This window comes from Aristolochia californica, unplaced genomic scaffold, assembly GCF_029961685.1.
Source record: "Aristolochia californica isolate CCGP_79_NKW_82.1479 unplaced genomic scaffold, dmAriCali1.0.hap1 SCAF_8, whole genome shotgun sequence".
Lineage (NCBI taxonomy): Eukaryota > Viridiplantae > Streptophyta > Magnoliopsida > Piperales > Aristolochiaceae > Aristolochia > Aristolochia californica.
In genome coordinates, this window is record NW_027182279.1 from 5,846,221 (window position 1) to 5,862,756 (window position 16,536).

Below are 16,536 nucleotides of genomic sequence, written 5' to 3' on the forward strand. Positions count from 1 at the left end.
ATACCAAGGCTTAGAAGAAACATTAGGATTACCTGAGAGCCCAAAAGTAGAGAAAGCAGAAATGATCATCTGTTGTACCATCTCAGGAGTGGGTGTGGTCGGTGGGGTGGAAGTTGTAGGTGCAGCAAGAACAACCGGCGAGGCAGCAGACAATGCAAGAGGAACAACCGACGAGGCAGCAAGCAATGTCGTAGAACTAGAGGCACCAGCGTAGGCATGATAAGCAGTATTCGGCCTCCGCGCAGGTCAAATGGAGCAAGTAGTGATGATATGACCGGGTTTCCTTCAGTAGCTACAAAACTTTCTAGGGCAATCCCGAGAAACATGACCAAAAGCTTTACAATAATAGCACTGAACAACACGCATGTCTGGTCCCTTATTCCTCGCCTGGGTTGCATAAGCCACAGTGACAGGGGCACTAACGTTAGCCCGATGTTTGATGCCAGCCTGAGTGGCTAGACGCTGCTTCTCACAGAGGAGTTCACTGAAACAAGCAACTAAAGAGGGGACAGGATGACGATTCATCAGATTAAACCGTGCAATGTCATAATCGGAACGAAGCTTCATCAAGAATTGATCTCTCTTGCTTGTTTCATGCACTGCTTGAATAACAGAGAGAGTTATAACAGGAATAGTAGAATGAACAATGTCTGCGTAGTCAGCCCAAAGGTTTTGAAAACCTGAAAAATATTCCTCAATGGATAGACTGCCTTGTGTGAAATGAGTCATCTCATACTCCAATTGAAAACGACGAGCCGAGTTGTCTTGATGATAAACTTGGGTGAGATAACTCCACATGTCAACCGCAGTTCTATAAGGCCGCAAATTGAGAACAAAGTGAGGCTCAACGGAGCCAAGGATCCATGTCATGACCCTAGCATCCTTGACTGTCCACTTGGACATATCCTCGGCCTCCCGAGGTGCGAGATCAGTCCCATCTATATAACCCCATAACTCTTTTCCCATAACAAATAAACGAAATTGAAATTCCCAAGCATTGTAATTTTTACCTGTGAAACGGATAGGGAACTGGTGTACCTTATCAGATGACATGATGCCCCTGCGAGCTTGGGCACAAACTATGAGATGTGCTACAAAACCCAGCAATGAAAGGTTTCTAGCAACTGTACGCACCTACTTGAATATGAACCACTCCTTCGTGGCTACAGCGGTAGAAAGGGTCATGGCAGACACTGCAACACGTGTACCGAGCAAAAAAATCGTCGTGGAGTGGACCTTTGCTCTCATCGCACACCAAAAACGAAGCCAATGACCCTGTTGAATACCAAAAACGAACCGTCCAATACCAAAAACGAAGATGGTCCCGTCGAACACCAAAAAATGAAATGCCCGAGAGAGGAGCTGCCAAAATCTGCTAAATCCGAAAGAGGAACCTTCGAAATCCAAAATAAAACCCACAAGACCCTCCGAAATCCACTACAAATTGAGAACCGAGAAAGAGGGAAAGATAACTCACCTCTGAGAGCACAACGCCGAGCCGATTTCACCACCACCAAACCGAGACCGCCGTAGGCGCCAAAAAAGCTCGAAAAAACAAAAAATCAGGACGCAGAACGAAGCTCTGATACCATGACAGAATTTCCGAAACTTAGTTTTATTTTCCGAAACGAGAGATAGAAGAAGGATCCCTAATTTTCTGTTCGATACATAGGTATAGAGATTTTAAAATTAAATTACAATAATACCCTTAGAAATACATATTTACAATCTCGTCCCTTATATACGATAACACTAGTATTACTACTCAATGCATGCATTGATAGGTAAAAGATTGATTTTTCTCATACATAATCATAGAAAAGCATGAAGGATTGAATCATACAATATCCTATTGTGTACTCTGAGCCTTAGTGATTAAAAAAAAAAAAAAAAAAAACACACATTGAAGGATAATACTCATCTGATTTGAGGCAAAGTAACTATCCACCAAAGTCTGTCTATATAGCCTTTAGTAAACCAAACAAAAATAGGTTTTGTGTGAAAGTGAGGTGAGGTGAGGTGGAAGAACAAGTGAATTGTTAGGTGAGAAGTTTGAGAAGAAAATGAGAGGAGAAGAGAGAAGCAAAGGAGAGCTCAAGGTGTGAAGAAGGGCTTGAGGAATTAGGGTTTGAAGTGATACCCTTATCCTCCTCCCTTGTTCTTTATATAATCACTTTAAAGGATGACATGTTACATAAATACCCTTTAATCTAAGGGCTGGAAATAAAGACTAAAGAAAGTAAACATTACATAGATGCCACTACCCTTCTTGTCTTCCAACAAATGATATAGACTAGACTAAGGGTTTTAACAAGTGAATTATTCATGGTTTTAGAAAATTTAATGCCTAAAGTTTCAATGCTCTTGAGTACCTTAGGATTGAAATTTGATTGACTGTGCTCTTACATGGCTAGAGTTCTTAACATTTATCCAAGTAAATTGACCCTAGTTCTTCAAGTCTTCAAGTTTCTCATAGGTGCTTCAAGACAACTTGACACTCCATTCTGCTCAAGGTTTTGTATTCTTAATTTTATGAGAATGAGTCACCTCACCTTATCCTTTGCCACCTTTGCTTTAAGGTGGAGCCTTTCTATGATACTACATGTTGCCCATGCGTCATCCCTCTAGCTTGGATGAAACTTTCTTGCAACTCCCTTTTGTAATCTTTTGTGCTGCCTTGTTACTTACGTAGTAGCATTTAGGTGGAGTCCTCTTTTTATTTTGATCTTGGTCATGGCCTGCACAATCCACTTAATCTTGACTATGGATCAAACCTTGATCTAGTAATCAAATCCCATTTTGATCATAAACATTGATTTTGATCATTGATCTACCCTTGGACTAATTCATCAGGATTTGACTTTTGAAAACTTTGTCTTTGACCATCGGTTACCTAGTGATCAAGCTCCTTCAATCTCAATTATTGATTAATGTCGATGATCTGGACCATGGCTCAGAGTCCTAGTTTTGATGTTTAAAATTTTCATGTCTACAACTGTGTAAAATTCATCATGCTTACCTTGTAGCTAAAACCTTTTGAGTTATTATAGTTGGCTTATTTGAATTAACTTAACCAAATCGTTCATCCAACCACATTTTTGGCTTTAAGGGATGTTAGTGTGTTCAAAATTGTTATTCTAAAATTATTTTACTAGAAAATTGTTGTAAATATATAAGATACTAGAATAAGTATTTTTAGAATATAGAATTCCAAATTTATTGAGACAGTTAGAATTTGTATGTACATTGCTAAATAATAAAATATGGTATCTGTATAATTAATTTGACTTATTGAATAATTAAGATAAATTTTATTCTTAATGTTAGAATAACATATTTTGATAATTTTATTAAATAATTAAATAAATTAAATTAAATTATAATATTAATGAATTTAAAATATTTTTTATATTAAAATAATAATATATTTCTTATTTAAAAATAATTATAATAGATAAATATTATAATAAAATTTTATTTTAACATAAACGATAAAAAAATAAAAATATATTTAAGATAATTAAAAATATATTTTTTAAAAAAATAATTCACTTGTTGTTATAAATAATAATGATCATATTTATTATATTCTATTAAAATTTTATCGCATTAAAAAATTATTGTAATTGAGAAATATTACAATTTTAATTCTTAAAATTTATTTTTTTTTTTTTACAAATAGCAACTATTACTATTTTTATCACAATAGAAAATATTTAATGTAATAAATAAATTATTATAATTTTAATTCTTAGTATTTTTAATTGTTTAAATAATATAAATTTAATAAAACATAATAACTTAATGATTTAATCATTTGGCTTTCATAATTGATAATTATATATTTACTAATTATTAGATTATATTACGTTAAATGAGTGTGTTAATTTGAGTAAAGTAAAATATATTTTTTGCTTGACTTTAAATCCAATATATTTAAATAATATTATATATTTATTTATTTAAAAATAATTAATTAAAAAGGAAATTATGATATTTATTAAAACAATAATAAAATTTTCGTTATTAAAATCATAACTATTATACTTCTTATGTCAAATTCCGCACAATTTTGATTTTTATATTTAAACTTATTTTATTTAAGTATTTTGAAATTAATTTTATATAAAATTTAAATCATTTAGTTATTTTAGTTAAAAGATATAATTATATGATTATATTAAGTTAAATGAGTGAGCTGTTTAAACAAAGCGAAGCATATTTAACGTTAAAATAGAATAATAGTTAAATTGTTTTAATTAAGTAATAATTAACTTATTAATTAAATGATAAAAATATAGTTAATTATAGAAGATATGGTATTTGTTATTAAAATAATAATGATTTTTTATTTTTTCCTATTTTACTTCCCTCCATGAAATTTCATTTCAGAACTCAAAGAACAAAATCATTTCAGAGCAATTTTATACACGCAAACCAAACAAAAAGAAAATAAAACCTAGCATACCCTCGGATTCAAAACTACACCTATGACAAGATTTCTTTCTGGAGTTCAGGTTGGAGCATGAACAAGAAGATTCCACCAGCAACAGAGACATTGAGAGATTCGAAGTTCTCAGCCATGGGGATACTAACAAGTTCACAGATATTCTTAGATTGCTCCGAAAGGCCATTTCCTTCACTTCCCAAAATCAAGCACACCGACTTATCAGCCAGAGTATCCGCATACTGTCTTGACAGTAAATGGCAGTTGCTTTCTTCTACGTTCTTGGGATGACCTGCTAGCATCTTCATTTGGAATTTGCTTCTCAACTCCTCTAGATGTGCGCATGTTCCAGAAACAATGGGAAGTTGAAAAGTGGCTCCTCTGGCTGCTCTAAGTGCTTTCTCATTGAAAGGGTCACAGCAGCCCGGAAGGAGAAAGACTCCATCCTGTAGCCAGCAAAGATAAATGAATCCATTAACCAAGATAAATCAAATGGGTGTTTGGTGAATACTCTAGCATGAATAATTTTAGCCAGAATCATGCATATATTTTCTGCTCCAGCATATTTAACCTGTTCGGTCCAAGACTCACTTTGTCATAAAAGAATCCTGAGAGAATACCCAAGGCCTGATCAGATTGGCCCTATAGGTGAGCCCTGCTATGTCATCTGAGTTATTTGCCACTACTAAAAGAATACATGAACATTTGACATCAGGCCATTTAAAATGATACCATAAGTATTTTGGTTATTATGAACAAATCTTTTGCACCCAACCAGTATAAATAGGCCATTCAAATTGAGCTAAGAAATGTAAATTATCCTGTGTTCAAATTGATATTAGAATATGATCGATTCAGAAAGAAAGCAACAACCATACAGAAATGAAAATTGTTGGTCTCAACGACTAAGAGTTTGCATTCTAGCACCACATAATGGAGACAGAATGTCCAACCTACTGTTTCTTTACATTCTAAGAAAAAAAATGGATGGGCTTCAGAGTATCATCATCAGTTTGTCAAATTTTCATGTTCATAATTTTCTTATTCAAACTTTAGTTGTTCACTGATTATGCAGTCAACTGGATTCTGACAAAGAGGTCAGCCCCATAAGAGAATCCAGCAGCATACAGAATTCCATCATAAGGTCAAAGGAAATATGAAGATAGAAACATTTATTATTTGCATTATTATTTGCAATAAAGTAAAAGGAAAGAGAGATCCGTAATGATTTTTCTTACCCATTTAAATGCCATAGCAGACCTCAGTAATGTGCCAAGATTACCAGGGTCCTGCAAGGAGTATGTCCAACAAATTTAGCAGTAAACCTCGATATGGTTACAGTTTCACTACAGGAGAGTAAATTAATTAAAACATTTTACAAGCAGCACAGATACAGACCACTAAAATGCATGGGGAACCTACATGCAACAACTCTAACAGATGATGTTTAAGTATCTTACCAACAAGAACACATTTTTTTCAAGGAGTTTCCTATGATAAAATTATAGATATACCTGGATCCCGTCAAGAATCAAAATTCGATCAGCACAAGAAAGCCAATTTTCGCATGTCTCCAATCCTTGATTATAATATATCTGATAGAAGCTACTGGGAATTTTCATAATGGCAATTGCAGTGATGGAATCAATTGATTGAACCCCAGAGAGCTTTTTCATCACATTTGAGCTGACATTAATAATTTGAACAGTGGAGTCATGTAGTCCATTTGGAGCTTCAGCACCATCCAGTAAAAGTAAGAATTCCACTACAGAGGGCGCATTTCCCTGCAATGCCTGCATCTGTGATATCTCCCTCCAGATGATCAGAAACAAACATTTTAATATTATTTGCATTATCATAGTCATCAATTTGCATCAAAGCTCTATAGCATGAATATTTTCAAAACAGAGCCTAAGACTGTTAACTTGAACTGAAATTACTTGTAGATGTAACAAGACTTTTGCTGATTTTGGTGCCTCCTGTTAAATTGTTGGCAGATCTAATCATTAAAAGGTTGGGTTTAATAACCCTATATGAAAATCTTCATAAGATTCTACAATTCTATGGACTCTTCATAAGATTCTACAATTCTATGTACTAACCAATTAAAACTATGACTCCCTAATCCTAATAAAACCGTGATACTATATACTGAAATCTCCCTTCATATACAAGATGGACTAGAAGAGAACGTAATGAGTTCAAATAAGAACAATCAAAGCCGAATGTACAACAAAACCAAAGTAAGAGGAAATCCTGGATTAAAAAAAAAAAAAAAAGTGGATGCTGTACTATCACTCTGATATGAATGGCACCTGGCTGTACTATCACTCAGATACGAGTGGCACCGGTTAGGAACAGATTCAGATTGTTGGATCACCAGTCCAACACAGACACTATCTTCTTCTTCTTCAAAGACAAAAAATTAATGGCAATGAACAGTGTTGAGAAATAGATAGAACAAAGGTGTTCTTGTAATAAAGAAAGTATTTTTATTACGCTCATGTGGAGGGTAGATTAGACAATGGTCTTTATGCTCTGTTTTATTGAAGTTATTGGGGGCATATTTGTCCATTGCATGGTGATGTACTTGAGTGGGAGTCAGGTCATGATCAAATTTTAACTCCAAGCAGTGATTGGATAGTGATTGCTTCTCTCGTCTTCTCTCATCTTCTTCGAAGTCGGCAACATGAAGTTTTGTACTTTTCTGGCAAAGTAAAGAAGGAACTACTCATGATAACGGACCCACAAATGCATACCATTTGCTATAAGCATCACATGTGACCCCTTTATGTGAAGAGCCACCGCCACTCAGGGTATAGTTGTGAGCATAGAGCTAAGCAAGAGGGTTAGAACAAACAAGAAACCAAACAAATTTCTGTTGGACTTGGGAGCCAACCATGGCTAGAATGGTGAATATGCTATCTATCATAGGAAGGTCAAGACTCGAATTGAAAGCCTAGTGATGAAAAGAGCTGAGAAGATGGTAGACTGGTGTTGCATAATGTTTGCAAGATGCAAGTGAAGGAGACCATAATCAGGGGAAAACCCACAAAATACAAGAGTCGGAGACAGCTGAAAAACAAAGAATCCAGAAAAAGATAAATTGAAAACGAAGGATAAAAACCGAAAGGACTCATTGTCAACTCTGAGATATCTCAAAGATAACCAGTTCACCATGTTAACTGAGGAAAAATCAGCATATCTTATCATTACAAGGTTGGATTTATAAACACCAAATTAATATCTTAGTTGGAGAGTTTAATCTATGCAGCTTAACTTGTAATTTTCCTTGCATCTACTTCTTTTAATTCAGTCATGTGTAAGGAGTAACATTGTAATTTTTTTAAGAGAAGCATAAACAAGAAATTGAGGGAGATGGGGACACGAAACTTAATTATTTTCTCCTCCTTTCTCCCACTCTTTCTCTCGTTCAGCTCTCATCTCTTCTTTCTTCCTCTTTCTTCTTCTTTCTTCTTCTTTCTTCCTCTTCTCTTTCACATCCTCCTACACGAAATCCTAAGGGAAGTCTCAAGCTTCTTTAAAGGAATCCTAGAATCTAACATGGTATCAAAGCTGGGGTTCCAAGATTACACAAGTTTACTGCTCATACGTGTCTAAGTTAGTTCTGCCATTCAACAAGCAGGGCTCTTCAACATTCAGATAAGCTTTGTTTTTTTCTTCTTCCCCTTCTTCATGGTTTTTTTCTCTCTATAGGTTACTGCTCATACATGTCTAAGTTAATTCTGCCATTCAACAAGGACGGCTTTTCAACATTCAGATAAGTTTTGTTCTTTCTTCTTCCCCTTCATGGTTTTTTCCTCTCTTAATAGAGGACAAACAGAAGTAATTATTGCATGCCTACGTCGGTCTACCATGTATATGTTAAGTTGATTAACCCTTGCTTTTTGAATAATCCCCTTCATGCATGTGTTACTTGTTTTGATGAAACAGTGTTCTGCTGCACTTTTGCATACATAACAACAACAAAATCATGTTTTTTTTTTTCTGGTAAACATGAAAGTTACGTGCCAGAAATTCTTTATGTGTGATATCATACTGCCTTCTTCCTATGGTCATTAGCTTGATCGATTTTTTCCCCCAAAAACAATACCTGCTGTTTGCCGCATATTCCAGGTTTTTTTCTTGGCGAAAACTTCAGGTTTCTTGCTGCTGTTGAACCTTCTTCTTTGGAAACTTGTTGATTTGAATTTTTAGGAGTTTCTAAAACTCCTTTTGAGCTCTATTGTACTGCTGCGTTCGATTCCTAGTTGCACTTAAGTTTCTGCTCCTAAGTTTCCTTGGTCAAGTAGAACTGTTAGTTCTCCAGATAAGTGTCCTCTGTTGCAATTGAATTGCATGGACGAGCATGAGAAGTCTAATTGAATAGTGCTTCCACTATTCAGTCCTTGTTTACTTGTTTTCACATATGTACACCACCGATTGAGTAAATTCTTGTTTTGAAGCAATATTTCATCCAATTGCTAAAGAAGGCTTTGCATATACGCTTAGCAAAAGTGAATTTTTGAAAATTACGACAGTTCCACTTAATGGATTGCCAAATTATTTAAGCTGGTCATAATTTCTGAAGCGTTTTGTAATTACCTAAGATTTTTCTGACCACTTGACTAAGCCTCGACCTGTTGGTAATGAAGAAGATACAATGTATAAGAAATAGCTACAAGATGATGCTCTTATCATTAGTTGGCTTATTAATAGCAAGGAAGAACATGTAGCTAACAATGTGGTACAATTAGAAACTGCTAAAATTATTTGGGAGACATGTGTTAAACTATATTCAAGTTCTGATAGCTTACAAAAGTTATTTTATGTGTTTCAAACCATGTATAACACCAAACAGAGGGAGAACCTACATGCATATTTTACTCGTTTTTTAGGACTTATGCTGTAAAAAGGTAAAGAGAAGAGAAAAGAGAGAGGAATTGAGGGAGAGAAGAAATTGAGAAGAGAGAATTCTCAATTAACTCTCTGTGGAGGTCACGATCGACCCCCCCCCCCCCCCCCCCCACCCCCCGTCTCTCTCTCTCTCTCTCTCTCTCTCTCTCTCTCTCTCTCTTTCTGTTATTAAGTGAAAATAAGACAATTTACAGAAATGCCCTTATACACATAAAATTTATATCTCCCGATATACATACTCAATTACGTGAAAATAAGTTTAGAGATATATCTAAACATGCAGAACAAGATAATGTCTACTCTGGAAATTAGACCTAATGAAAACTGATGAAACTACCTTCAGCTAATTTTCTAACACATGCAAGAACAGAAATTAACTCAACTACACTCCATAGACACTGTTGTCCAGGAAAAACATTGAGAAGCCCTATTTTTCTGCCATTTGCCTTGCCAATTTGAAGCCTTCCCTCAAAATAACTAAGACAACTCCTCGGCTCCACTTCTTTACCCTCTTTTGATGACAATTTAAAATAGCCTCTCCAACAATTTGGTTTAAGAATGCATTACTCAATGGAGAACTACAAGAAAAAGTGTATAAGGACCAAGCACCTGGCTTTGTGATTGAGGGGTGTTGATATGTAAACTAAAAAGGATCTTTGTATGGGTTAAAATAATCAGCTAGAGAAAGGTTTAAACAAAACCAACAAGATAGTGATTCAGTTTGTCTTTACTAGGTGTCTTGTGGATCATTCTGTTTTTTTGTGAAATACACTAATAAAAGAGTAATACTCATGATAGTATATGTAAATGACATAATTTTGACAGGAACTGATCCAAATGGAATTCAGTGGGTGAGAAATGGGTTACGTAGAGAATTCAAGACAAAAAACTTCAGACTACTCAAATACTTCTTTGGAATTAAGGTGTCACAATCCAGGTATAGTCTTATCTTGTCCCAATGGAAGTACGCACTTGATTTGTTCAAAGAGACAAGTATACTTGGATGCCTCTAAATACTCAAATGGATACTAATGTTAAGTTATGTGCTGGTTTGGGACAAGAAGTAGATGTTGGGAAGTTTTAAAGACCTAACATCTCCTTTACTGTGAATGTTGTCTATTAATATATGCATATTCCACAAGTCTCTCACTAGCAAGCTTTAGAAAGGACACTTCGACATTCGAAGAAATCTCCTGGACTAGGCCTCCTACACAAATGTCTTAAACATGTCAATATTGAGGGTTTTGTTGATGTTGACTAGCCTGGTTCTCCAAATGACAAAAGGTATACCATAGGCTATTATACTTGGTTGGTGGAAACATGATAACTTGAAGTAAGAAACAAAATGCCGTTACCCGCTCTAGTGTAGAGCCAAATACAGAGCAATGACACATGCAATAAGTGAAATATTGTGAGTAAAGTATCTTCTTTTTGAGCATTACTTTAGTCTGGGACCCATTTGCAATGGATAAAAATCAGCTCATAACACAAGGAGATAAGGAAATTAAGTTACCAACTTTACCAGTGAGATGTTCAGAGGCTTCGAAACTAATAATATAAGGTGATGAACTGGAACATGAACCAAGAGAATACATACCTATGGTAGCAATAGTGGTTGTATGTGCACTTGAGGGGGCAACCATCAATCTTTTGAGTTTATAAAAGAAACCATAATCCTATTCTGTGAAAGCCACCTGCCCTTTAGAGGGATCTGAAGTGACCTCTTTACTGATTTATGTGGCTAGTGTTGGTGCATGATTAGCTTTGTAAAAATCTGGTTTCCCATGTAAATTCCAGCACTTCTCAACAACATGATTATTGAGGCCACAAAAGGTATACTTTCTATTTTTACCACAATTTAAGGTAGTAGTCGAATCACCACTTCTTCCTTGCCCTCAACCACCAACTCGACCTCCTCTTCCTCTTCCCTGATTATAGTTGCCACTCTCCCTACCTTGGGAGAACATGGCTGAATATTCTAATTCTCAAGCTGAGATGTAGGTTCTTGTGTGGGATCCTAAGCATTGCAGCACAAACATCATGAAGAGAAGGTCTAACAAAAGACATAAGTACTCAAGCTTTTGCAACTCCAAGATAGGGCTTTAAGTTGGTAAGGCATATGGCAAAGACCAGTGCTTCTCTGTGTCTTTTTTGCGTTAATGTTAGTAGAGTATGGTTGTGCAACTTTCCACTCTTATAAGAGACCTCGAAATCTAGCAAAATACTCGTGGAGATTATCACCTTACTTTGTCATATACATCTCTTGGAAACTATCATAAATCTTCTGAAGACTGCCAGGAGGAATATAACTTAAAACAAGTCTGCCAAACATCTCTGGTTGTATCTAAGTGAACAAAATTGTCAGCGACGGATTCATCCATGCTATTCCTCAGCCAATTAATGAGTAAAGTGTCTTCCTGCAACCACTTATGGTAGGAAGAATCATCTTTTTCAAGAGGAGGTTGACTCAAATATCCAGACCATGACGAATAATTACTTAGCCCATTTAGTGGAATGGTAGTGATTCTATTCAAATCATGTTTGCTGAATTCAGTATAGGAAGACCCAACATTTTGTGAATTTTCAGCCATTAGACTAGCCACAAAAATTCTTCAATTACTCGAGAGGAAGAAGAATAACACAATTGAGTAATTAGAGAATCCAACTAAGGAAAATATAAGTACTGAAATCAATTAGATAAATGAAATTCCAGCACTTGTATGAAAGCTCCTTTGCGTGAAATACACCATAGATGAGCAATAGGATGAAAAAACACAATAGTTGAAATAAAAACCTTCCTTAATTATTCCTTTGATGCCCACGACACATTTAGTACATAAAGTTTTGTTTAAACACTTGGAGTCAAGCAACTTCTCATTCAACCATTAGCTTGAAACCCTGATTTAGGTTTAATGACTTTGAGATTTTAAAACTCCTTCAAATTCTACCAACTTGTATCAGAATTCATAGAGGAGTTTTTGAATTTTATAAAGAGAATTTATAGCATCAATGACACTGATGTTTGAGGCCAAATAATCACCAAAGAAAAAACTCACTTTCAACCCTCTTATAGCTATCAAAAATGAATTTTTTGAGAGATTTCAACACTTGACTTGAGAGATCAACAAGAGGACTGAGATTGATAATTTTGAGAATGTAAATACACAAAAGAAATACCTTAATTTGGTTTAATAACTAGGACTTGCTGGACTTTTTTCAGCACATAGTTGCTTCAAAACTTGATGGAGCATGAACCCCTTTCCATGTTCTTTTGTAGAACTTTAAAGCAGCTTAACAAAACCCTAGAATCCCTGCTTTGATAGCATATTGAGTTTTTTGGGTTGAGTCCGATTCGATCCCAAAATGACTAGCCACTTAAGAGGCCTATTGCTCAACCTTAAAACCCATCAACTTTTCTTATCATTATTTAAAGTGAGATTCTTTCCCACTCAAACTCCCCTTCATGTCCAAGCTTACACACAACAGGCCTAATATGTAAAAACCCTCTTAATGGGGCACACAAACTCCTTCATGGATGTTGGGGCACACAAACTCCTTCATGGAGCCGACAACATAGACTCCTACCTCATGGAGCCCACAACACAGACTCCTACCTCATGGAGCCCACAACACAGATAACCTAGAGAGCACAAATTGGGTCTTAGCCCACACACATAACCTGCTCTCATACTATGTTTGATTCTAGGGCTTTATGCTTGAAAGAGCTAGAGTTGAGGTGAAGAAGAGGTAAGAAGAAGAAGAAGAAGGAAAAACGAGAGAAAGAAGAGCTTAGAAGGAGAGCAAGGAGAGAGCTCGGGTTAGGGTTTGGAACCACACAAGGAGACTTCGAGTATGAGCTCCTCCTCCCCATGATGTCGTATTTGTAATAAGGGTAGAAGTCCTAATACATGATAAATATGAAAAGAAACTTAAAACACTTAGTAATTACAAGATATACCACTCAATCCCTTAATTACAAGATATGCCATTTAGTGCTTCTTCAACAGGTTAAGTTGTAATTTTCCATATGTCTACTCACTTAATTCACTCCATATGTAATGGGTAAAATTGTAATTATTTTTTAAGTGAAGCATATAAATAAGACATTGAGGGAAGGGGCATGAGACCTAATTCTCTTCTCTTCCTTTCTCAAACTCTTTCTCTCGCTCAGCTCTCATCTCTTTTTTTCCTTCTTTCTTCTTCTCTTTCGCACCTCCTTCTTCTCCTGCATAAAATCCTAATGGAGTTTCGAGCTTTTTTTATGGAATCCTAGAATCTTGGAATCCTAGAATCTAAAAATCTTAATAAGATTTTAAATACAAAACTAAGGCTATGACTCTTTAATCCTAATCAGACTGTAATGCTACATACAAACACCTCCATGAAATGGAACTCAACATACATTGTCAAAGGTATCAGCACACGCAACAAGAGTTCAAATATGCACTTTGACTAGCCTGTTGCCCTGATATTGGAACTCCATGTTCATTTGATATGTTTTCTTTCTTTACGTTAAGAGAGATGGTCTCGCTTAAACTAAGTGCTTCAACAAAGAAGAAACGACGATATGAGTGGGACACAGGAGCCGAATCAAGCACCACTCGACCTATGCTTCCGCTACTCTTGTGTATTAATATATTACCATTATCCAATATAGGAGGCAAAAGAAAGGTTCCAGGAGACAAATTTAAATTTAAATAACTAATCCGCCTTCAGCTGTATCTTTATCTGCTTCCATCACTTTTAGGTCGTGAATACAATAAGTTTCAAACCCAATACAAAGAAAAGGAGGAAAGACATCACAACGGCAGATTCCACCAAATTCACAAGCCCAGATAACCCAAATGTTAGTAGGTAGCTCGTAACAAGTACCTTCTTTCATAGTTTTAGCTCCGGAACAGATGCAGTTAGAAATTTAGGGGGAGAAGAAGATGAAAAATTCAGAGCAATCGATGGCAAATACAAACTCACTCTGAGTAATCACACGAAACCCAGAAACACAAACGAAAGATTAAGTTGCAAGATAGCAAATTACTTAATGGGGGTCATTCCGACGACGACGGCAGAACCGTGAGAGTGGCGATAAGACGAACTTTGGCGAAGCTTGAGGCAGTGCTTCACGAACGGGTTCGAAGAGCTCGATATGAAGCTGACTTTAGGAGGAGGATGCGACACCACATCTCTTCCATTATGAACTCTGCTGTTGCCCCCACAACACTGAGGAACTCGAAGGGAGAAGCTTGCATTTGAAAATCCTGCTTGAAGCTGAAGATGATGATACATTTGAAATTCTTACGGGGACCGTCTCGCCGTGTATTTCTCTTTCGCCTTCCTCTTCACCTTCGTCTAACCGGCTTCATCATAATGAAGCATGTAATCAGCGGGCCTTCTCGCGTCTCCTGGATTTGAGAATGTCAAATTTGGCCTCTGACCCGATCGCATTGGTCTCAAAACCTGACCTATTATGTGAAAAACCAAATCCAAGCCGTTAAAAAAGCTACTTGGCCATATATGAGCTCAATGGATTACTATTTTCTTTTTTGCTAATATAGGTTTATAATTGGTATTCTTGAGTTTTAATATAGATTACACACATATAAACATATTTCTACATTTAGATTTATACATATAAATATCAACACCCACACCCACACTTATATAGGTCTAGTGAGGAACAACCTAGAAGGTGTTAGGGTCCTGGGCATTAAGTACCTATGTTTTTCACTCCTAATATGCCGGTCTTTTGGATAGTATTGGCTAGGTGTTTAACATTTGGTATCAAAGCTAGCGCTCTGTTACGAGTTCAAATCCCAGTGTGTGTTACCGAAGCGGAAGGGGCGACCAAGTGGAAGGAGCCGACTTGGAGAACTGCGATGGGGCACTAGGAGTGGGGCAACCGCTTGAGTGGGCCGCCGCTGGTTCTTGCCGCCGTGGACATCGGCTCGCGAAGGGGGGTGTAATGTTAGGGTCTTGGACATTAAGTACCTATGTCTTCCACTCCTAATAGGCCGGTCTTTTAGGTAGTATTGGCTAGGTGCTTAACAGAAGGGAGCCATCTATTAACTTTGTTTTTCAGTTTTATATTTTTTACTTTAGTTTATGTATTCACACTTTAAAATAATTTCAATTTATACTATTAATTTCAAAGTCAAGAGCAATGCAAAAGTAATAAATCACAAAGAACATATAGAGATTTGTAGTGGTTGATAACCAAAACTCGAACTGCTAATCTACTCTCAATATATTTCGAAAGAGTTAACATGGAAGAGTCTTACATGACTCTTATAGAAAGAAGACAAAGGGAGAATTAATATTGTAGAGTCTAGGAATTCTCACAAGAGTATTTTTATTATTTTAGTTCTCTTTGATAGTTAAAGTATTTTAATTCTAATTTGGAGCTCTATTCTAGGTGTAATTGAGACATGGGTAATGTAATTTAGCTCTAATTTTATGTATTCTCTCTATTATAAATAAAGATTCAATTTACTCAATTGATACATGGTCAATGAATTATTTTTACTCTTAAAAATTGAACATGGTATCAGAACTTGGTGTATGAGTTGACCCGGTCAACCCATAGAGAATATTTTTGTTTTTTCTTATTCTTCATCTTCTATTTTGGGTGTAATTGGGAATTTTCTTTTTTTTTTTCTGAAATTTCAACATGGTATAAAAGCAAGGTCTATGAGTTAACTTAGTGAACCTAAAAACAATGTTTGTTTCTTCCTATCTTTCACTTTTATTAGTTTGCTTAATTCTTTCCTTTTTATTACAATGTGTTTTTGTCAGTTTTTTTTTTTTTTTTGCTCCTATTATCGTTGCTACAAAAGCACTCACTACAACAAATTTGGAGAAATTGTTTAGGAACATTAGACACACTACAATCACTTTCCCAATAGCTTTGAAGAAGAAGAAGTGAGAGACGAGCTCATGGTCTTGTAATCCGCAAGCAATGGAGAAACCACTTGATTACATTGTAGCCTCGTCATGATCCTATAATTTGAACCCATACAAAGTGGACTTTCTCCAATTGATCTTTAGCCCAGATATCAATTCAAAAATATGTGACAAGGCTTTAATATGCAATACCAGCTCCGATGATGCCTCCCTGAAATAACATGACTATATCCAGTCTACCGTCCTGGAAAGAGGGGACTAAGCCTATCAAGGTT

At 35.9% G+C, this 16,536-nt stretch overlaps 1 protein-coding gene across 2 annotated transcripts; it reads right to left on the reverse strand.

The window, feature by feature from the left end:
• Positions 1-4,367: 4,367 nt before the first annotated feature.
• On the reverse strand, positions 4,368-14,703 carry LOC137939307 (uncharacterized). 2 transcript variants are annotated; one of them, XM_068784583.1, is made up of 4 exons: positions 14,400-14,703; positions 5,962-6,259; positions 5,686-5,736; positions 4,368-4,893 (listed from the first exon to the last, which is right to left on the reverse strand). In XM_068784583.1, exons 1-4 carry the CDS (start codon positions 14,645-14,647, stop codon positions 4,489-4,491), a joined length of 1,002 nt encoding a protein of 333 aa, XP_068640684.1. In that variant the 5' UTR covers positions 14,648-14,703; the 3' UTR covers positions 4,368-4,488. The 2 variants fall into 2 exon arrangements, with proteins under 2 accessions (XP_068640684.1, XP_068640685.1); XM_068784584.1 differs by having other exon boundaries at positions 5,962-6,246; positions 14,400-14,484.
• Positions 14,704-16,536: the final 1,833 nt, after the last annotated feature.